The 24,342-nt window shown below is 35.4% G+C and overlaps 1 protein-coding gene and 1 pseudogene across 1 annotated transcript; both read left to right on the top strand.

The window, feature by feature from the left end:
- The first annotated feature begins 1,122 nt into the window (after positions 1-1,122).
- LOC107764923 (short-chain dehydrogenase TIC 32, chloroplastic) lies at positions 1,123-6,501 on the top strand. The gene is made up of 8 exons (XM_016583504.2): positions 1,123-1,423; positions 2,930-3,161; positions 3,302-3,381; positions 3,940-4,093; positions 4,664-4,742; positions 4,995-5,079; positions 5,668-5,714; positions 6,253-6,501. Exons 1-8 carry the CDS (start codon positions 1,318-1,320, stop codon positions 6,409-6,411), a joined length of 942 nt encoding a protein of 313 aa, XP_016438990.2. The 5' UTR covers positions 1,123-1,317; the 3' UTR covers positions 6,412-6,501.
- A 1,680-nt stretch (positions 6,502-8,181) lies between these two features.
- The window catches only part of LOC107764547 (short-chain dehydrogenase TIC 32, chloroplastic-like), a 58,335-nt pseudogene continuing 42,174 nt past the window's right edge, over positions 8,182-24,342 (top strand).

The raw sequence follows: 24,342 nt of genomic DNA, 5'->3' as shown, positions 1-24,342 counted from the left end.
AAAGAAATTTATTAAATATTTTTATTAACAAATAATAATGATTTCTCAATTTTTACATATTTTTTTAGAACACTAATATCTTAGCCCGGATAAAAATAACATACTAGTTTAATCGCAAAAAAAAATACGAAATAACATGAAAACACATTCAAAACAACTAATATGCATTATTTATACGAGTTTCGACATAAACTAAATCGGAATAGCTCGATTTATGTTTTTCGGAAAGTTGATAAATTGAAAATTTGAGTCCGAAACAAGCAAACCACAACATAGAAGGCTTGGCTACGACGTGGGACCTACAATCTTGTCGTTTTGTGTGACGGGTGGGGTCCACTCGGATTTTTTTGGAGAAAAATTGGGGGAGGGGGACCGCTGCTGTTTTGTTTTTTTTCTTAAAAATGGGGTAATCGTGGGGAAGAAGGGAAGGGGACCGTTTTTATCTATGTATAGCGCGGTATATAACAACGCTATACATATAACGCTTTTATATACCGCGCTATGCATAGCTGTCTTACCAGCCAATGCATAACGCGGTTCATAAGGGCGTTATATATTTATAATATATATATATATATATATATATATATAAGCTATATTCGATACAGTATTACCTAATACACCAAAACGTCCGTTAAGGTATATCGTTCTTTAAAATAGCATTATATATAGTTAGATAACTCTTTTTTTTTACACGCATTTTCGTCCTACTTGGCAAAAATAATCACAAATGGGTTCTGGACTCTAAAATTTGAGGGTATAAATAGACTTTGCATATAAGATCACTTGTTAATTATCGGATTTTGAGATATGATAAAGGAAACATTCAAAGTTTAAAGTTGGAAGAAAATATTAATTTTGTTACAAAAAATGAAAGGAGAAAAAATAAATTTCACACAAGAATTCACTCAAAATGGATAAAAATTAATGTCAAAACCAATAAAGTCCAAAAGGTGGATTAACCATTATATTATGAGAAAAATGATATGGTTAGTGTTTAACTTGTAAAAATAGTAAGGTGTGTAGATTGGGCAAATGTGTAGGCTAGCACTTCCACTTGGCAACATACGCTCCACACCAGGTACATTCATATTCTTGGTCAGACAACTGCAATTTTTAATTTTGCTGCTACTTCCGTGTCAGTCCGCTAATTCAGGAAAGTGAAACATGCAAGTCGTAATTTAATTTAATGTTTGCTTTTAATACACATTTATCTGTGCATTAAAGCAAAGCTAACTTCTGCACTATTTTCCAGTTCCCATCTCTTCCATTTATCTACAACACAGACAAGCATAAAAACAAACCAAGAAAACTAAAATGTGGTTTTTCAGGAGAAAAGGGGCATCTGGGTTTTCGTATAATTCTACTGCTGAGGAAGTTACTCATGGAATTGATGGCTCTGGTCTCACTGCCATTGTTACAGGTTACACTCTGCTTCCTCCTTTTTACTTTCTTGAAAATTCCCTTTTTGATTCCTGCCTATAATGGTCTAATTTGAACTCGATCGTTGCTATTGTTGGTGCATGCAACTATTTCCCTTAAAAAATGGAGGACAACCCGGTGCACATAGCGCGGTATCCGGATACCGGAAATGCCGGATCATAAGGGTCTATTGTATACAAACTTACCCTACAATGGTCGTGTATTGTTTACACGGCTCGAACCCACGATGACATCAAACCGCCATGATTCTCCTTCCATGCAACTATTTCCTTTAGTATGTTAAATTAAAAAAGGGTGACACCTTCATCGATTAAGGGTATGAACCAATAAATTAAAGTTGATTGCTGACAATATTCAATTTCAACTTCATTTTGTACCAGACCAACATAATTGGTAATTGAATTTCATTCATAATCTCATGATGTACTGAAAAGCTAATGAAATATTGAATTCCTTAAAGTAGTCATCAGTCATCAGGCAATTTCTTGACTACGACCTTGTTACCAATGCTTATGTGGCCCAGCTAATGCAAAAATTGGTCTACACAACGATTAGACTATTGCAGAAGCTGCAATCTGTATATGTAGTTGAAGCAATTGGTCTATTATCACCAAGTGTGAAGTAGAAAAAAATCTATATTGGTTAACTTTAATTGATACATTCTCATGTTGACCTCTTCTTCATTTTCCATACTATGGCTACTAGTGATTTATCATAAACAGTGAAATTGAGGAGGTCACGAGTTCAAGTCGTGGAAACAAAATCTTGCAAAAATGATGGTTAAGGCTGCGTACCAGGGGTGGACCGACGCTTCCTCAAGCGGTGTCATGTGACACCGCTTCGTCAGAAAATTTTATTATATATATATATATATATATATATATATATATATATATACACACACACACACTATACTATATATACTATATATAGAAAGAAAATGACACTTTTTAGCGTTAAGAGTCGCTAGCATTGGTTCGGCGCATGATTTTGTTCGCCGATGTTGCAGGTTCGAGCTTCACCCTAAGCCTATTTTTGGCAAATAGGACCTCTGTGGCTAAAAGTTGTCGTTATGTAGTAGCATCGCACCCACTTGCCTCTTAAAACAGTATTTGACCAATGGGTCAAGGCTATCTATTACCTAGAGATGTGATACTAATAATTTTGTTATCTCTTTTATAAATATCGACACTGCTTACAAGAAATCTTACGTACGCCCCTGCTGTGTACAATAGACCCTTGTGGTCTGGCCCTTCCGCGGACTCCGCGCATAGCGGGAGCTTAGTGCACCGGGCTGCCCTTCAGTGAAATTGACAATACTAATGTAAATACGCATGTTTGAGTAAACTGGCTTTTTTAGACAGTTGAGATTACACATTGGATTCTCTTAGGTAAAGTGTGTGCAATGTCTTTATTAAGAGGCGGGGAGGCAGGAAATGTTAAGCGTTTAGCAGTATCTGGTTTGCTCATGAACATCCATTTGCAGGAGCATCAAGTGGTATTGGATCTGAAACTAGCCGTGTTCTTGCTTTGCGTGGAGTTCATGTTATCATGGCCGTCAGGAATATGGCTGCTGGAAAAGATGTTAAAGAAACAATAGTTAAGGAAATCCCTGCTGCTAAAGTTGATACGATGGAGTTAGATCTTAGCTCATTGGCATCAGTGAAGAAATTTGCTTCTGACTTTAAATCATCAGGTCGCCCATTGAACCTTTTAATGTAAGAGTGGTAATCACGTATCTGAAGACTGCAGTTTACTCCCCATATTTCTTTTAAGTAGCTTTATTCTCTGCGTGAACCCCTTCCCTCTTCATATATCTCCGTACAGTAGGTCATTTAACCATTTTCTTCTTTGAAAGTAATAATGCAGGAGTGATGGCAACTCCCTTTATGCTCTCAAAAGACAACATAGAGCTGCAATTTGCTACAAATCATCTAGGTAACAACTATTTGATAGATATATGTTTCTATGCATATATCGATCATGGAATGAGGAAAAGCATAATTTGGTTTGGAGAAGATATTATTGATGTTTTATAGTAGATCATAGAATACTTGCATTTTCTTTTATCTTTTCTTTTTTGTTCCAGCAACAGTTCATTTTATCTCCCTTCCTGATTTTATTGAGATGAAGATTCAGTTCTCGCTGAAAAGAGATCAATAGTTGATTCTCAATTTTGACATCTTAGGCTTATGTTATAAAATGCATACATAAAAGACCATCTGAGACCTGCTTTAACTTGTATATCCAACAACGATACAAAGGAGATAAAGCATGATTGTAGAATCACACGGGTAAGCGGGCAATTAATGTCCCTTTTGTATATGTTGTCATCCTACTCTTCTGTAATACAACACAGAAATGAAAAATCTTACAAGGTTGGTAGTAAGTTGTAGATAGATGATAGGCGCGCGATGATTCTATAAGTAAGCTTTCAAGACATTCTTCCTGTTTATTTGTCTTAGCCATAATTATTCTATTTTGTTGTGTTTGCAGGTCATTTTCTTTTGACGAATTTGTTGTTGGACAAGATGAAGGAGACAGCACGTAAAACAAAGAGAGAGGGAAGGATTGTGAATGTTGCATCAGAGGCTCATCGATTTGCATATCGCGAGGGAGTTCGGTTTGACAAAATTAATGACCGCAAAAGGTAATTTGATTAAATTTTATTGCCTAATTTTCAGAAAGTTCTCCATATTGTAAGAGAAACCTGTGTTTACTCAAACCATCACTTTTTTGATGACTTCTTTAATCATCCTGGAATTTTCACAATTTCCTATCTAAAGCGCCAGTAGTTCCATGAGAGTGTATATATTTAATACTATGTATTTTCAATGTTATCATACCTGAAACTAGGATGAGTACTTGCAATTCGTTACAAGTTCTTGGTTGACCATCTCTCTTGTTAATTTTGTTGACTGCTGTTGTTGCCTGGAGAGTACTGGAGTTATGCTATTTGTATTTTAACTTAAATGAATTATTTTAGACTATCAATTAAATGATCACTTAACTTGTTTGGTTTCTTTCAATCTTAATAGTTGCTCATTTCGACTATTGTACCAACCAAAGAAGACAAAATTTTCGTGCTAAAATTGACGATTCATTGTCGTCTTTTTCACTTAAAGCTACATAACCATGATTACGATTACATGACAAAAATAGTCTTGCCCTGTGGAGAATTGATTTTAATTGTCTATGTTGTTTGTTATCTTATGCGCAGCTACAACAGCTTCGGTGCGTATGGCCAGTCAAAGCTGGCTAATATACTGCACGCGAATGAGCTTACGAGACGCTTAAAGGTGATCTTTCAGAAAATAATTACATACTGATTTTAATTCTGATTTTATCTCAGCGGTTCTTGTGTAGTCATGATATGTCTCCATTCCTAGAGGCAAACACATATATTTCTTAAGGTGGATATTTGGACCTCTTTGCACATTAAGAGAATTCTTGGTTTGGAGTCTGACTTCTGTAGCCCAATCATAGCTTTATATGAGGGTCCATGCCATTCAATTGAAATCGAAGATTTGAGCGATCGTTGTTTCTAACAGGAAGATGGAGCGGAAATAATTGCAAATTCACTTCATCCTGGAATGATCACAACCAATCTTTTCCGTCACATGGGTGTTTTTGATGGTAGGAAGATTCTCTTTTCTTCTTTTTTCTATTTAGTGGCCGGTGTCTGATTAATATGAATGGTATGTGCAGTCTGTTATCTATTTTCTTTATGTCTGGAAAAAAGCATCAGTCCTCTTACTAATGCTAACTCATGGCATAATGAGAAAAGGCAGTCGTATTTTGATCTGTAGATTTGTGGTGCGTCATCGCCCTTCTTTTTCCAACATTTGACAAAGTTAATCCTTAGTCTGTGTCGACAAGTCACTCTAGCTCTTTCCTCTTTTTCTCTTTATTTTATTTTTTCCTCAGTGGGGTAGAAAGGGAGGGGGGTTGTTAAGAACTCGACCACTACAAATTTAGGGGAGGAGAGGGGGATGGAATTGAACCCTCACACTAAGTCTAATGGTCATTATCGAGCCACCAGGTTGTCTCCTTGCTGACTTTGCATAGCTTCGTGAGATACACGTCTCTGTGACATTTAACTTCAGAAAGTCTTCATATATAGTTCTAAGCCCACGGTCATTGTAGAATATTCACGTGTAATGTTTGTCTCGCGTGCTGCCTGGAGAGAAGCGAACATGAAATATTCCTTTCTTCTTATAACAGGTCTTGTAAGCAAGCTTGGAAAACTTGTGCTTAAAAATGTACAACAGGTATGTTTCGCATCGAAGCATTTAAATTTGAAGTATGCACAGATGTATAATTTGTACTTCAAATAGATCTATTATTTTGCAAATCTATTCACTGTGCAGTGAATTTTGACATGTTCTTGAACAATTAGTTTTGCTCACGATGGGGAAAATGCCTAAATAGTATAGGCATACAGCACCTGTTCTTGCTATCAGAGGGTTTTTTCTTAGGATCAATAATCAGTTGGATAAATATATTCATCAGTCTCATCTAGAAACATAATTTGTATTTCTCATAAGTCTTCTGATAAAATTCCCTGGTATGTACATGGGAAATTTAAGAAAACGGAACCTGACCAAAAAACAAATTCCGGGAGGTAAGTCACAAAACAAAACTAGAGAATGATTTGTCGATACTCTATACAGAATAGCTTGTCTAATACTCTCTTGACGCACATGACCTTTGCTCAGACCAAGAAGGCTAGAATATGATTCACTAAAGAATAAAAATCATGATGCTATGGCAAATGACGAGTTTAACGTTCGTGTTTCTTCTCTATAGGGAGCATCAACCACCTGTTATCTTGCATTGCATCCACAAGTGAAGGGAGTAAGTGGTGAATATTTTCTGGACAACAATTTGGCGACAACAACAGCGAAGGCTAAGGACATGGATTTAGCTAAAAGGCTTTGGGATTTTAGTATGGATTTGGTCAAGTAAACATATAACATGTTGTACCAGTGATATAGAAAAGTAACTTTGTATTTGGTCGTTTATGATCTTATTATTGCACTAAGTGTTAGAGATGGATATCGTGCTGTGTTTAGTGTTTAATCTTCAGCTTTCTGCAGATGTTCAACGTTTGGACCGAGCATGCTTAAAATGAAAATCTTTTATGAGCCGCTCAAAGCAAGAAAGCCTGAGCGGGCTGTTCTCTTAAACAAACTGGATCAATATTCTATTATGCCACTCCGAATTTAAGTTCTATGCACTAACTTTTTATAAAAATATTTATACAGTCATGTCACCTAAAAGGTAATTATATGTAATATGGTAAGTAATATGTTATAACAAGTTAAATTACACTGGTGGTGTAAAAGAAGAGTATAACTTAATCTACTAGTCCTAAATCATAATTGTCCCATCAACTACTTCTTTTTCTTTGCTTTTTATATTTCCTAAATTTTGGGCCATCTAAAATTTCCGACTCTGTACATTTCAATCCACTATTAACAATCAAGAAAATGAAAATAAGGAGAAAAGAAGACAGGATTCAGAACACAATTACTCCTATTATACTAGAGAACAAATTCGAGGGAAGAAGACTGGTAATTGGGGTAGTTTTTATGGGACCTGCTCGGGTTACGGTCATTTAACTTTGTCCAATATTTCGTGTAAATAGAACGGGCTAGTCATTTTTTGTGTAATTAACTTTCGTGTAATTGAAAAATAATCAGCATTTGTAAAGTCATTGAAAAATAATCATTATTTTGCTGAAACACGAAAAGTTCTAACATAATATGCGGGATTATGGAGCTCCTACGTATAAGCTTCCAACATATTATATTGATACTCCAGCACACGGAAAGTTCACGCATAACATGCTAGATTATAGAGCTCATGCATATAAACTTCTCGCATATTATGTTGGAACTCCAACACATTATGAAATTCCAGCACATTATGCTAGAATCTCATATGTAAAAAATTCGAACTCCAGCATATTGTGTTGGAATATTTTTGGATTTTTAAGGGAGTTTTTGTTCAGATGTTTTCTTTACATGAAAAATGGCTAAATTTCGATCACTTTTGAAATTGTGACTATTTTTCAGTTACCAGTTGTAAATCTGACTATTTTTTTTCCCAATATTTATATAGAAGAATATTTATTCATTATACCAGTAAATCTTAAAATTATTTCTTGTTATATTAAATTAGATAAATTTTCAAACTTTGACAATAAAGTAACAAAATTATTTTTGTCACATTAAAGTAATCGATTTTATCCGCTATAGGATTAAATTCACAAAATTTTAACCATAAATCGCCTTGACGAATAAGTTTGTTGTAATAGTGGACTTTAAAATGAGTAAAGTTAAGTTAAGTTACTTTAATATAATAAAAAATAATTTAGTGACTTTATTGCTAAAATTATTAAAATTTAGTAACTTTATATAATTTTGTAACTTCTTATAACATAGATCATGATCATTTTATTTGTTCTTTGGTAGCAGACGAGCAGTAATGTTCCCGAAATACTGAACACGTGTGGTGAGATGAAAAAGAAAAAAGAAAAAAGAAAAAAAGAAGAAGATGTGCAGTGTGATTGATGTAGTGCCCGGTAAGCAAAGCTGCATTTTGCATTTTTCCAGTTTGCATATCCATAGGTAGATGTATGGAGATTCTACACAATTAATCTGAGCTATTAATTTAGTGTCAGTACCATTAAACTCCGTGTAAGCAAGCAGAGCAGCAAAGCTAAACAAAACTATGTGGCTTTTCAACAGGAAAGGGCCATCTGGCTTTTCATATTCGTCCAAGTCACCCATGGAATCGGCGGCTCTGGTCTCACTGCCATTGTTACAGGTTCACTCTCCTTTCTCCATTTCACTTTCTTTTTTGTAAAACAAATAGTATTCCCTTTTGGTGGCATGCAATAGGTGTTTGTATATATGACTACTTCTTTTAAGTCTACTTTCAGCTCTTTGCTTTAATAACAATAATTCAAGTGTGACACTCTCATGGATTAAGTATATAAGTATTTATCAATCTCTCCTTGAAAATATATGTTGCTTTGCATATATTTTTTGTCCTATACATGGACATATAATTACACGAGATATAGTGCCAGAGCCACCCTTCTAGAAGGCGTGTCGCTGGAAACTTACACAGTGTAATTAATATGTAACTTGTATTTTGGTACATCTTGATTAGTTTCTTTTTCTTCTCAATGGTGGTATTAGCACCTTGTTGTGCTCATTCCATAGGGGAGAGGAAGACTAAGAAAGATATTGCCATGATTTTTAATGCTATAATAAAAATATAACGCATTGATTTGAATATCTCTTTACAATATTTTTGTTCTTTTATATATCTTAAGCTATACATATAGTATAATATAGTATAGTATAGTATAGTATAGTATATATATATATATATATATATATATATATATATATATATATATATATATATATATATATATATAGCTTATATTTATACTATACTATAGTCTATACTATATATACATCTCATAAGATATATAAGCTATATTCGATATACATATATATATAAGCCTATATATATACTATCGAATACGGCTTATATACTATAGTATAGTATAGTATAATATATATATACTATATATACAACTTAAGATATATAAACTATATTCGATATACTATATATACATCTTAAGATATACTATATATACTATACTATACTATATATACATCTTAAGATATACTATATATACATAGTATACTAGATATACTAGATATATATATATATATAGTAGATATACATGTATATATAGTATATCTTAAGATGTATATATAATATATAAATCGAATATAGCTTATATATAGTAAGATGTATATATATTATAGTATAGTATAGTATACATATAAACTTATATATATATGTGTATATCGAATATATCGAATATAGCTTATATATCTTAAGTTGTATATATAGTATATACTATACTATACTATAATATATATACATCTTACTATATATATTATATATATCTTAAGATGTATACTATCGAATATGACTTATATACTATGTATATATAGTATAGTGTGTGTATATATAAGATGTATATATAGTATAGTGTGTGTGTGTATATATATATCTTAAGATGTATATATAGTATAGTGTGTGTATATATATATATATCTTAAGATGTATATATAGTATATCTTAAGATGTATACTATCGAATATGACTTATATACTATGTATATATAGTATAGTGTGTGTATATATATATATATATATATATATATATATATATATATATATATATATATATATATATATATATATATATATATATATATATATATATATATATATATATATATATATATATATATATATATATATATATATATATACATAGTATAGTATAGTATATATATATAAGCTTATATATATATATATGTATATCGAATATAGCTTATATATCTTAAGTTGTATATATAGTATATACTATACTATACTATAATATATATACATCTTACTATATATATTATATATATCTTAAGATGTATACTATCGAATATGACTTATATACTATGTATATATAGTATAGTGTGTGTATATATAAGATGTATATATAGTATAGTGTATATATATCTTAAGATGTATATATATACTATAATATACTATATATATACTATAATATATATACATAGTTTATAAGTCATATTCGATAGTATACATCTTAAGATATACTATATATACATCTTACTATATATATATATATATATAGCTTATATATCTTAAGATGTATATATATCTTAAGATCTACTATACTATACTATATATATATATATATAGTATATCTTAAGATGTATATATAGTATATTTTAAGATGTATACTATGTATATATAATATAGTATATATATATATATATATATATATATATATATATATATATATATATATATATATTTTAAGATATATATATAGTATATAAATCGAATATAGTTTATATATCTTTATTACTATTTTTTTCTCTAACTTCTATAAAAAAAAAATTAAAAATACAAAGTTTCTGTTGGGCCCGTTTAGGCCCGGGGTCTCGAGACCGGCCCACTTAACTCGGGACCGTTAGTTCGTGGTCCCGATCCCGAGCCGATTCCAACAATAAGCCCGCGAAGCCCGGGACCGTTTAGGACCGGACCGCATAGGACCGGTCCACTTAGGACCGGCCCACTTAAGACCGGGCCCGCGAAGCCCACTTAGGATCGGGCCCGGCCCACTTGCCACCCCTAGCTTAATGGTTAACCAGACAAAGTAGAGGTGTTAGGAACTAACTGGACTCATGTCCAAATTCATTAAAAAATATGTTTGTGTGATTTTTTCGTGTGTTTATTTTTTTTTATATTTTGAGTCCCTTCGGCGAAAGTTTCGGGCAAATCCCAAGCAAGTTGGAGATGAATCTTCTATAATCATTCCAATTCATTTGGGCGCCTATCATTCCACTACTCAATAGTTTATCTCGTAGGATAACTTAGATTCTATAGCACTACGGATTCTCGAAATTTATGCCCCTTTTCTATACTGTCATACTATCTTTAACTACACTCGAAAAGACTCCTGTCAAACAGTGAGCTTTATATAAATGTGTGAATAACGACTAGCCTTATTCCTAGCTCGTTGATATCACCTACACAAGTATATATGCTTGGCTTCCATTCTGCTATGTTTTTCACTAAGTCCGCATGTATTTCAAGAACTTTATTTGTTAGGTCTTTTATGAAAACTTTCCTCCATATGATTGTTGGTCTACCTCGAATTCTTTTAACACCTTCAATAGTCATGTTACCAGCTACGGATTAGTGCATTTGCATGTTACCAGCTACGGATTAAGCAAACCATCTCCGATGACATCTTTAACATTTTCCTCTGTTTGTTTTACTTGTACCTTTTGGCAATTGTCATCATTTTTAATCTTGTCTAATTTTTATATGACCAAATTATCCATATGTCTAGGACATTCATCTGCTACTTGTAGATAGATAGAGGCCTAACATTAATGCGCATATAGCATTGTTGGTCTCACAACTTTTCAATAAAAATAAAACTTTTCACTTTGTTACATATGGATGACTTTAATTTATTGGGAATGCAGATTTTTAGGTTTACTTCCATTTCCCTATCATGGGTATTGCTAATGTATGATAAGCTTCGCGATTGACACTACTGATGTAAATACGTGTGTTTCTGACCAACTTGGCTGCTTATATACATCTCAGAATCTTTTATGCGAAGTCTGTGCAAGGTCAAGCACAAAATAGTAATGTTGGAAAAAATAATAATCCCGCCCATGAATAATATCCACGGCAAATAATAAAAATATAAGAGAGTAATAACGACATCAACTCTTTTAATTGGTAAAATACAATACCCGAGCGGAGCAATATAACCACTATAATATTACAACTTAGTAGTGTCAAGAGACTACTACAATCTTGAAAGAAATAACACTCTTTATTTGAAACAGCTCACTATAATATTACTCACTATTTATCTCACAGACTACAATCTATGGATTACTCTCTCTAACTTCTATTGCTTCTATCTTATTTTTGGTGTCACTGAAATGAAGAATGGAGTCCTCTATTTATAGTAAGAGATGTCATTCAACTACTATAAAGAAGATGTCTTGTTGTTGATTTAGTCATATAATTTTTCAACAAAGTTAGGCACCTCCCATTTTCTTCAAAAAAGTTGTCAACAAAGTTAGGCACCTCCCATTTTCTTCAACAAAGTTGTCAACAAAATTAGGCACCTCCCATTTTCTTCAATAAAGTTGTCAACAAAGTTAGGCACCTCCCATTTTCTTCTTTGTTTTTCTTTAATAAGCCCCACAAATCTCTCCCTTAATTTTGATTTTTCTTTTTCATTCCAAGACTTGATCTCAATCTCTGAAAATTCTCAAACTTAAGAGGCTTTGTAAAGATATCTGCAGCATGATCATGAGACTTCACATATTTGAGCTTGACTTCCTTCTTGGCAATGCACTCTCTGATGAAGTGATATCTTGTATCTATATGCTTGCTTCGATCATGATACACCGGATTCTTGGCGAGTGCCTGTGCAGATTTGTTATCAATACAAATCTTTGTAGCTTCAATTTGTGGCAAATTGAACTCATTCAATAATCTTCTTAGCCAAATAGCATGACAGGTACATGATGTTGCTGCTATATATTCGGCTTCACAAGTCGAGAGAGTAACTATGGATTGTTTCTTTGAACTCCAAGAAATAACAGAATCACCCAAGAAAAACACAAAGCCAGTTGTGCTTTTTCTATCATCAATATCTCCCGCATAATCACTATCACAAAGTCCCATAAGGTTGAAGAAGAATAAAATAACCCAAAGTTGATCGTACCTTTTAGGTAACGAAGAATTCTTCTAGTGACTTTCAAATGGGTGGAGGTAGGAGTTTTCATGAAGCGACTTACTACTCCAACTGCAAAGAGTATATCTGGCCTGGTACAAGTCAAGTTCCTCAAACTTCCCACAAGACTTTTGAAAAATGTGGGATCCATATTTTCTCCTTCATCAAACTTGAACAATTTTGTCCCACTCTCCATCGGTGTGTTCACGGGGTTGCAATCGAGCATGTTGAACTTCTTCAAGATTTTCTTCGTATAGCTTTCTTGAGAGATGAAAATTCCATCCTCCATCTGCTTCACTTCTAGGCCCAATTAGTATGACATGAGCCCTACATCTGTCATCTCGAACTCACTAGACATATCTTTCTTAAAAGCTTCAAACAAACTTGGGTTATTACCCGTGAAAATAAGATCATCAATATAAAGACAAACAAGTAAGATATCTCCATTAGTATGAATTTTAAGGTAAATAGCATATTAATGGAGACACCGAGTAAACCCATTGTCTTGAAAATACTTGTCGATGCAACTATTCCATGCTCGTGGGGCTTGCTTTAATCCATATAAAGCTTTCTTCAATCGCAACACTTTATCTTCATGGTTTTTGACCACAAAGCCCAATGGTTGTTCAACATAGACTTCTTCTTCAAGATAGCCATTCAAGAATGCTGATTTGACATCTAGTTGATGGATCTTCCAATTCATTTGCTCCGCCAAAGAGATCAACAAACGAATCGTCTCTATGCGGGCAACAAGTGCATAGACTTCTTCATAGTCAATGCCTTGCCTTTGCTTGTAGCCTTTATCCACAAGCTGTGCCTTGTATCTCTCCACATCTCCATCAGCATTCTTCTTTGCCTTGTATACCCATTTAACTCCAATTGCTCGATGACCATTGGGAAGTGTTGCTAACTCCCAAGTGTTGTTCTTCTCTATTGACTCGATCTCCTCATGCATGGCTTGTCTCCACCTTTTGTCTTCAACAGCTTCATCAAAGTTCATTGGTTCACTATCAGCAAAGAGACAATATAAAAAATCAAAATTAGTAACTTCTTCTGTGTCCTCATAGAGCTCTTGAATACTCCTTGTCCTTTGCGGTTGTTCATTTGAACTTTCTTGAGAAGAGGGAGATGCAACATTTGTTGGAGAAAGAGGTGGAGTTTTATCCTGCACAGGTTTCACGGTTTCTGGTTCTTCTTCATCACCAAAGTATGGAAGAAAATCATATGAAGTTTCTTCCTGAGCTTCCCAGTTCCATGCCAATTCTTCATCAAATTCAACATCGCGACTTACCACCATCTTGCCGCTACTTGGGTTATATAGCTTGTAGCCTTTTGAACTCGTATCATAGCCAACAAATACATGCTTGACACTTCGATCGTTAAGCTTCGCTCTCCCTTGATGTAGCACATGAGCATAGGCTATGATCCCAAAGATTCTCAAGTGCTTGACACTTGGCTTTCTTCCACTCCATGCTTCTTGAGAGGTTTGATCTCTAACATTTTTTGTTGGAGACTTGTTGTTCAAATAAACTGCATAATATACAGCTTCTGCCCAAAATTTCTTGGGCATATTTTTAGCTTTTAACATATATCTAGCCATATTAAAAATCGTTCGATTCTTTCTCTTTGCAACTCCATTTTATTGGGGTGAATAAGGTACCGTTAGTGGGCGATGAATTCTATGAGATTTACAAAAGTCATTAAACTTTTTTGAAGTGAATTCGCCTCCTCTATCGGACCTTAAAACTTTTATTTCATAGCTACTTTCTTTTTCTACAAGTACTTTAAAATTTTTAAAAGTAGAAAAAGCTTCAAATTTTTGGTTCAAGAAATAAACCCTAGTCTTTCTACTAAAGTCATCAATGAAAAGTAGAAAGTATTTACTTTTACCAAAGGAAGGTGGATAGATTAGTCCACACACATCAGTGTGAACAAGCTGAAGCGGCTTGGTTGATCTTGACATGGCCTCCTTTGGAAAACTCCTCATTGCATGTTTTCCAAGAAGACAAGCTTCACACAATTGATTGGGATGACTTATTGATGGTATCCCATGCACCATGTTCTTCTCCCATTGATTTTAGCGCTTCAAAATTCAAGTGCCCAAATCGCATGTGCCAAACACCATGATTCATATTGTACATTAGCCTTCAAACACTTTGCATCAATTGTCTTAAGATTCAGAGAGAATAATCTATTCTTAGCCATATGCACTTTAGCAATTAGAATTCCACTTGAATCTCTAAGCCAAAGATGCATATTTTTCATGTGGATGTCATATTCCTTTTCAAGAAGTTGGCCCAAACTCAAAATATTACTTTTTAATTTTGGGACATAATAAACATCTTGAATTAACTTGTTACTACCATCTTTACAGGAGATCATAATCGTACCTATCCTTTCAATTTGAATCTTTGAGGTATCTCCAAAGGACACATTACCTCTCACCGTTTTATTGATTTCCACAAACTTCTCTTTGCATCCACACATATGATTGCTTACTCCATTGTCCAAATACCACGAGCTGTAATCATCCTTATTTTCTTCCTTGAGTGCCATCAATAACGTTGACTCAACTTCTTCTTTCTTGTCGTCAACAAGGTTAACTTTTTCTTTAACATTGCTATGACATTCCCAAGAGTAATGACCAAATTTATGACAATTATTATACTCAATTTTTGATTTGTCATACCTTTGTCCATTATTTTCTTTGGTAGTAGCCACGTCCTCTTCCTCCTCTATGTCCACGACCACGATCTCTTAATGTCTGGTGGATTTTAACTTCATTGTTGAAGTTGTTAGCGTTGCTTCTTCCTCTTCCATGACTGCCACGACTTCGTCCCCGTCCATTCCCTCGATAGCTCTTTCACCTCCATAATCTTTGAAGGATGCCTGAGTTTTAAGAAGTTGCTCCAATGGTACTTCTTGTCTCCTCTTGATCTTTTATTCATGGGCCTGTAAAGAACCCTCCAATTGCTCTACCATCATATAGTCTAAATCTTTAGACTCCTTAATAGCACACACCACAAAATCAAATTTAGGTGTTAAAGTGCGAAGGATATTTTCTACCACACGGACATCTTTTATATCCTTCCCATATCTTCTTAATTGATTTACAACAACCTTCACTTTTGAACAATAATCTAAAATGCATTCGGATTCTTTCATTTTTAAAACTTCAAAATCAACCCTTAGAGTTTGAAGTTTTACCTTCCTCACCTTGTCAACTCCTTGAAGAGAATTTTGTAAAATCTCCCAAGCTTCCTTTGAGGTGATAGCATCTGCCACCTTTTCGAATATGGCATCATCGAGACATTGATGGATGAGCGTGAGGGCTTGTTGATCCTTCTTCCTTGTCTTTGCCAAGACATCTTTTTCATTATGAGGCAGAGTTTTCTCATTATCGGGTTTTGCATACCCTCTATCTACGATTTTCCACACATCCTGAGAGCCAAGAATGACTTTCATACGTAGACACCATTTTTATAATTATCTTTTGTGAGACGGGGTACTGAAAAGACAGCGTACCATTATTTGCCATGGCTCTGATACCATGTTGTTAGAAAAAATAATAATCCCGCCTAGGAATAATATCAACGATAAATAATAAAAATACAAGAGAGTAACAATGACACCAACTCTTTTAATGGGTAAAATACAATACCCGAACGGAGCAATATAACCACTGTAATATTACAACTTAGTAGTGTCAAGAGACTACTACAATCTTGAAAGAAATAAACTTCAAAGCTCACTACAATATTATTCATACTCACTATTTATCTCACAGACTACAATCTGTGGATTACTCTCTCTAATTTCTATTGCTTCTCTCTTATTTTTGGTGTCATTGAAATAAAGAATGGAGACCTCTATTTATAGTAAGAGATGTCATTCAACTACTATAAAGAAGATGTCTTGTTGTTGATTTAGTCCTATATTTTTTCAACAAAGTTAGACACCTACCATTTTATTCGACAAAGTTATCAACAAAGTTAGGCGCCTCCCATTTTCTTCAACAAAGTTGTCAACAAAGTTAGGCACATCCCATTTTCTTCAACAAAGTTGTCAACAAAATTAGGCACCTCGCATTTTCTTCAACAAAGTTGTCAACAAAGTTAGGCACCTCCCATTTCCTTCTTTATTTTTCTTTAATATGAGCCCCACAGTGAAAATCTTGAGTGTTCTATTGAGAGGCAAGAAATTTATTCATTTAATAAATATTTGTTTCGCTTATAGACATCCATTTGCAGGAGCATCAAGTGGTATTAGATCTGAAACCAGCCGTGTTCTTGCTCTGCGAGGAGTTCATGTTATCATGGCTGTCAGGAATATGGCTGCTGGAAAAGATGTTAAAGAAGAAATAGTTAAGGAAATCCCTGCTGCTAAAGTTGATGTAATGGAGTTAGATCTTAGGTCAATGGCATCCGTAAGGAAATTTGCGGCTGGCTTTATATCATCGGGTCACTCGTTGAACATGCTAATGTAAGTGAAGAGTAAAAGTGGTAACCACATACTAGAAGACTTTGCACTTTTGCTACCTAGTTTTCCCCTTTTGCACGAATCCCTTCCCCTCTTCATATATCTCCACATACATCTATTAGTATTATCTTGTTTTCCATAAGTAATAATGCAGGAGTGGGGGGAATTCCCTTTATGCTTTCCAAAGACAACATAGAGCTGCAATTTGCCACAAATCATCTAGGTACGGCTGTTTGTTATACGTATGTTTCTGCGCAATATATCGATCACAGAATGAGGAACAACATAATTGGACCATTCTATGAGGAGAAGATATATTTTTTATGTTTGCAGTAAAAGAGAGCTCGAAATATTTGTATCTTTTTTCAATTCTAGCAACAGTTCATTTTAAAGAATAAAGCATCTAATCTAAATGTATCTCCGTTCCTATTTTTACTGAAATGAAGATTCAGTTCTCACTTAAAAGGAGATCAATAGTCAATTCTCAATAATGTCATTTTAGGTACGGCTGTTTGTTATACGTATGTTTGTTATACGTATGTTTCTGCGCAATATATCGATGATTTGTCATGTCAAATGATAAGTTTAACTTTCGTGTTTCCTGTTCTATAGGGAGCATCAACCACCTGTTATCTTGCATTACATCCACAAGTGAAGGGGGTAAGTGGTGAATATTTTCAGGACAACAATTTGGCCACGCCAACAGCGATGGCTAAGGACATGGATTTGGCTAAGAAACTCTGGGATTTTAGTATGGATTTGGTCAAGTAACATCTAACATGCATGTACCAATACAACAGAAAAGCAACTTTGTATTTTTTAGTTTTTTTTATCTTATTGGAGATGGATTTCGGGGAATATTGTTACTATATCATTTATTTAGGAGAAATCGAGAGAGGATTAAGAACACATGTATTATACTTGTGAACAAATTCGATGAGAAGAAAAGACCGATTTTCTTTTTTTCTTAAGGTTTATTATTGTATAAATGATAAATAGTCTATTTTAACTTCTAATAGAACTGTAACAACTTGTTTTAATAGAAAGAGCCAATAAATAAACTGAAATGTTGAAATCTCATCAAAGATAATTTCATGTGCTCCACATTATTACAAGTTGGACTAATGTTGATTTTGAACAATGAGTATCGGGGAGAGTCCATGCATTTGCTTATTTTTATTTTTATCTTTTTGAATTTAAATGCATGTCAAAGTGTGCAATATGGATTTGTCCAATCTCCGCAATGACAAGGAAATCCCAAAAGAGAAATACAATGAAAATTCATTGTTGTGTTATGTATTTATTTATTAAGAAAGGGTGAAAAGTCAATTTCTATACGATATTTAGACTTGCTCATTGCATATTCTACTTATTCTTGTCGTTATTAAGCCAACTCAAATTTACAGTTAGATACTCAATAAATGCATGTCTGTGATGACCCAAAGTGTCATCTTTAAATTTAATAAGTAATTCTGTATTCTAAGACCTCGAAAAATACTATTTATCATTCCTCGACTTGCATGCGCAATCCGCATAATTTTTCGAAAAGTTTTTATGTGAAAAATAGATTAAAATGTGAAATAGAGCTTTAAAACTCAACCGAGTTGACTTTGGTCAACATTTTGAGTAAACAGACTCGGATCAGTATTTTGACAATTCCGATAGGTCTCTATCGTGATTTGGAACTTGGGCATATGCCCGCAATCGAATTTCGAGGTCCCTACCCCGAGATATGAAATTTTGATAAAAAATTAATAGTATGAAAGCTTAATGATTTTTAAGAATTTACTGATGTTGGATTTATTGACACCGGGTTCGTATTTTAGTTTCGGAGCCCGGTATAGGTCCACTATAATATTTATGACTTGTCTGCAGAATTTGGTGAGAAACGGAGTTCATTTGACGTGATTCGGATGTCCGGTTGTGAAAATACAAGTTTTAAAGTTTTCTTGAAAATTTTCTTTGATATGGTGTCCGATTCGTAGTTCTAGGTGTTAATTTGCAGATTTGATTGCGCGAGCAAGTTCGTATGATGTTTTAGGACTCGGGTGCATATTTGGTTTGGAGTCTTGAGGGCTCGGGTGAGTTTCAGATAGGCTACGAGATGATTTCGGACTTAGAAAAATCTGGTGTGCTGCAGACTTCAGGCTTCTGGTGTGTTCTTCTTCGCGTTCGCGAAGGTACTCTCGCGAACGCGAAGAGTAAATTGGACTGGCATGTTTTTTGCTTCGCGTTCGCGATAGAGGGAACGCGTTCGCGAAGGGTCGAGGTGCAAAGCTTCGCGTTCTCGATTGAAGCCTCACGTTCGCGAAAGGTAAATGGCCGGAGAGAAATTTGCCTTCGCGTTCGCGAAGGGCAGCTCGCGTCCGCAAAGGCAAAGCTAGGCAAGCTTCCCGTTCGCGAAGGGTAAAATTAGACAGCACAAATTTGTGCTTCGCGAATGCGAGGCACTGACCTTGTTCACGAAGGGTAAAAATTCGAGAAACAGATGTTCTAGAAAATGGGATTCGTTTCATTTTCAACCATTTTCCATTTTTAAGCTCAGATAGGGCGATTTTTAGGCGATTTTCACGGAAAAACATTGGGGTAAGTGTTCCATATCCTATATTGATTATATATCACGATTCCATACTTATTTATATCATGAATCCGTGAAATTTTGGGAGAAAAATCAGATTTTTATAAAATCTTCCAAAAATAAAAATTTAAGATTTGAAGGTCCATTTGACAACGGAATTTGATAATTTTTGTATGGTTGGATTCGTCTCTGAATGGGTGTTCTAATTTCGTAAGTTTTTCTGAGATTTGAGATGTGGACCCCACTGTCAATTTTTAAAGTGAATTTCGAATTTTATCCGGAAAATTAGTAAATTCATATGGAATTAATTCCTATGATTCGTATTGAGTATATCGAATTGTTTGTGAATAAATTTGATGCTTTTGGAGACAAATTCAAAAGGAAAAGTTGTGGTCGAGTAATTGATTGAAATTATAAAGCGAGGTAGGTATCGTGGTTATCTTGACTCGAGGGAATAGAACCCTTAAATTATTTGTTATGTGAATTGCATGTGAACGACGTATAGGCGAGGTGACGAGTGTCTATACGTCGTCAAATTAATTGTTTGCATAATTATTTGAAAATCCTAAATTTGTTTTAATACATGAATTAATTATTATGATAATTGTTTCTCTCCTATTCTTTGTCAAATATTAATTCTTGAATTCCTGCAATAATTGCTACATGGTGATTTGATTTATGTGCATTAATTGTTACTTGATATTTAGCATATTAAATAGTAAATTATCTATTTTCTCCCTGATTTCCATAATAAATTGCTATTTGTCATTGTTTGTTTCATAATTAAATCATAATTTTTGTATGCTTGTCATCTTTAAAATTTTATATTAATTATTGCATTTATCAGGGTAATTTCTTCTATAAGAATTGGTAAATAGATATATTGGAAGAGCGGGTTGCACGCTGTAACAGAATTGATCAAAATGAATATATTGGGAGATCGGGTTGCACGCCGCAACAGACTTATTAAAAGTCTATATTGGAGGATCGAGTTGTACGCCGCAACAAACTTATTAAAAGTCCATATTGGGAGATCGGGTTGCACGCCGCAATAGACTTGTTTAAAAGTCCATATTGGGGGATCGAGTTGCTCGCCGCAACAAACTTATTTAAAAGTTTATATCTACTTGATTAAAATAAATATATGGGAGGATTGAAAACGAATATGTTGTGGGAGCGGGTTGCACGCTGCAACAAAAATTGATTGAAATAATATTTGGTTATGACTGTTGAGTTGGCTTCAACTATTAGAAATGAGTTACCTAATTTAATTCTATTATTATGGTTATTATTATTATTATTGCGTACAAGTTAATGTAAGTGACATGCTTTAGCCTCGTCACTACTTCGTCGAGGTTAGGCTCGACACTAACCAGTATATGGGGTCGGTTGTATACTACACTCTGCAATTCTTGTGCAGATTTCAGAGTTGATCCAGCGGTGTACCATAAACTTGCTCGGGTTTCAGTTACCAGAGGAGACTTGAGGTATAATTGCACGGCGTCCGTAGTTCTGAAGTCCCCGTCTACTTTACTTTAGTTGTGTGTTTGTTTTCAGACAACTTTATTTTTTTCAGACCTTTATCTGTATTATTCTAGAAGCTTGTGCACTTCTGACACAAATTCTTGGATGGTATTTAGACACCGTTATTTTTATGGATTATTCACTACATTGCAAACTTTACTTCCGTATTTATATTTTTGTTATTAATAAATTTAAAAATTATTTTAAAATGGATAATATTATTCTAACGTTGGTTTGCCTAGCAAGTGAAATGTTAGGCACCATCACAGTCCGAAGGTGGGAATTTCGAGTTGTGACAGTTGGTATCAGAGCCCTAGGTTACATAGGTCTCATGAGTCACGAGCAAGCTTAGTAGAGTCTGAAGGATCGGTACAGAGACGTATGTACTTATCTCTTAGAGGCTATGAAGTTTAGGAACAATATCACTTCTTTCTTATTCTGTCATGCAATTTTTTTCTAACATCGATGATTGAACCATTCTACTCTTATTCTTTCGCAGATGGTAAGGACACGTAATACATTTACCGATGGACAGGGACTAGGGCCCCCGGTGAAAACTATGGCCAAGGGGAGAGGTCGAGGCCGAGGTCGTACTAGAGGCCGAGGCAGAGGAAAAAGTAGAGCTCAGTCTAGAACTCGAGTAGCAGCACTTGTTGTAGAACCTCAAGCGGATCTTGAGGAGTAGGTTCCAGTTCAAACTGTACCAGTTGGACCAGTTCAGGTCCCGGAAGGATTTATAGCTACTCTAGTACTTCAGGATGCTCTAGTCCGTCTGATGAGTCTTATGGAGGGCGTAGCCCAGAATGGTACATTTCCGTAGCACCAGTCATCTCACAGGCTGGGGGAGGAGCACAAACTCCCACTACTCCCGCTCTGGAGCAGATGGCTCCCCAGAATCAGGCTCCAACAGCCCTGCCAGTTGGGGTAATTCAGCCAGTTGTTGCGGCACAGACCAGTGATAGTCCTGCCATGTCCTTTAAGGCCTTATTGAGACTGGATAAGTTTACTAAGCTCTTTCTAGTTCACTTCAGTAGTACATCTTCTGAGGACCCACATGATTATCTTGACTGCTGCCATGAGGTGCTGTGAAACATGGGTATAGTTGAGACCAATGAGGTTGATTTTGCTGTATCTCAGATGACGGGTTTCGACAAGAGGTGGTGGAGAGATTGTACATTGACCAGACCAGTTGGATCGTCTACACTTACCTGGGAACAGTTCTCGCAGCTATTTCTGGAGCAGTTCCTTCCTATCACACTTAGAGAGGATTACCGCAAGCAATTTGAGCGTCTACAGCAGGGCAGTATGACTACTACTCAGTATGAGTCCCGTTTTGTGGATTTAGCCCGTCATGGTCTCCTTTTACTACCTACTGAGAGAGAGAAAGTGAGGAGGTTTATTTAGGGACTCACTCACCCTATCAGGCTTTAGATGGCCAAGGAGACCGGAAGCGAGATTTCTTTCTAGGCAGCTGCTAATGTCGCGAGGTAGATCGAGATGGTTCTTGCGCAGGAGAGAGGGCAGAGGTCTGATAAGAGGCCTCGTCAGTTTGATGGTTTTAGTGGTGCATAGTCTGGAGGCAGGGGTAGTTTTCGTAGGGGTCATCCTCCCAGACCGTTTCATTCAGCACTTCAGGCATCTCTCGGTGCTTCAGGGAGTCACGATCCTATTATGCCTTACTCAGGGTAGCCAACACTTAGTGCACATTCAGCTCCTATCAGTGCATCACCACTCCAGAGTCACTACAATGGTTATCCGGCCCATTCGGGTCAGCTTTAGCTCCAGCAAACACGGTATCAGGATGTGTGCTATTAGTGTGGGAACATTGGTCATATCAGGAGGTATTGCCCTAGGTTGGCGAGTAACAAATCTCGATAGGATTCTCGTGCCATCATACCAGCACCGGTTGCTTCACCGCCTGCTCAGCCAACTAGAGGTAAGGGTCAGGCTACTAGAGGTGGAGGTCAGGCCATTAGAGGTGGAGGTCAGACCGTTAGAGGTGGAGGCCAGTCAGCTAGAGGCCGTCCCAAGGACGCAGTTCAGAGTGGTGGGGCTCACCCCCTATTTTATGCTTTTCTAGTTAGGCCTAAGGCCGATTCATTCGATGTTGTGATCACATGTATTATTCCAGTTTGCCATAGAGATGCTTCAGTTCTATTTGGTCCAGGATCTACTTATTCCTATGTGTCCTCCTATTTTTCTTCATATTTTGTGCCTTATGATTCTCTGAGTGCTTCTGTGTGTGTATCTACACCGGTGGGAGACTCTGTTATAGTCGATCATGTCTACCATTCGTGTGTGGTTACTATTGGTAGTTTTGAGACTAGTGTTGATATTCTACTTCTTGATATGGTAGATTTTGATGTCATCTTGGGTATGGATTGGCTTCCACCTTATCATGCTATATTGGATTGTCATGCCAAGACAATGACCCTAGCCATGTCGGGGTTACCTCAGTTAGAGTGGAAATAAACTCCTGGTCATTCTATCAGCAGGGTTATTTCTTATATGAAAGCTCAGCGTATGGTCTAGAAAGGGTGTCTAGCCTATTTGGCATATATTCGCGATCCCATTGAAGATGTTCTTTCTATGGACTCAGTACCAGTTGTTCGTGAATTTCCAGAAGTATTTCCTGCAGATTTGCCGGGGATGCCACCCGATAGAGATATTGAGATATTGACTTCTGTATTAATTTGGCTCCGGGCACTCAGCCCATTTCTATTCCACCATACCATATGGCCCCGCCGGAGTTGAAAGAATTGAAGGAGCAGTTACAAGACTTGCTTGATCAGGGATTTATTAGACATAGTGTCTCGCCCTGGGGTGCACAAGTACTATTTTTAAAGAAGAAAGATGGCTTTATGCGGATGTGTATAGATTATTGGCAGTTGAACAAGGCCACTATCAAAAACAAATATCCGCTGCCAAGA

This window comes from Nicotiana tabacum, chromosome 4 (assembly GCF_000715075.1).
Source record: "Nicotiana tabacum cultivar K326 chromosome 4, ASM71507v2, whole genome shotgun sequence".
Classification (NCBI taxonomy): Eukaryota; Viridiplantae; Streptophyta; class Magnoliopsida; order Solanales; family Solanaceae; genus Nicotiana; species Nicotiana tabacum.
Note: the sequence above shows the minus strand (reverse complement) of the source record. Positions and strands in the feature narration are given on the sequence as shown.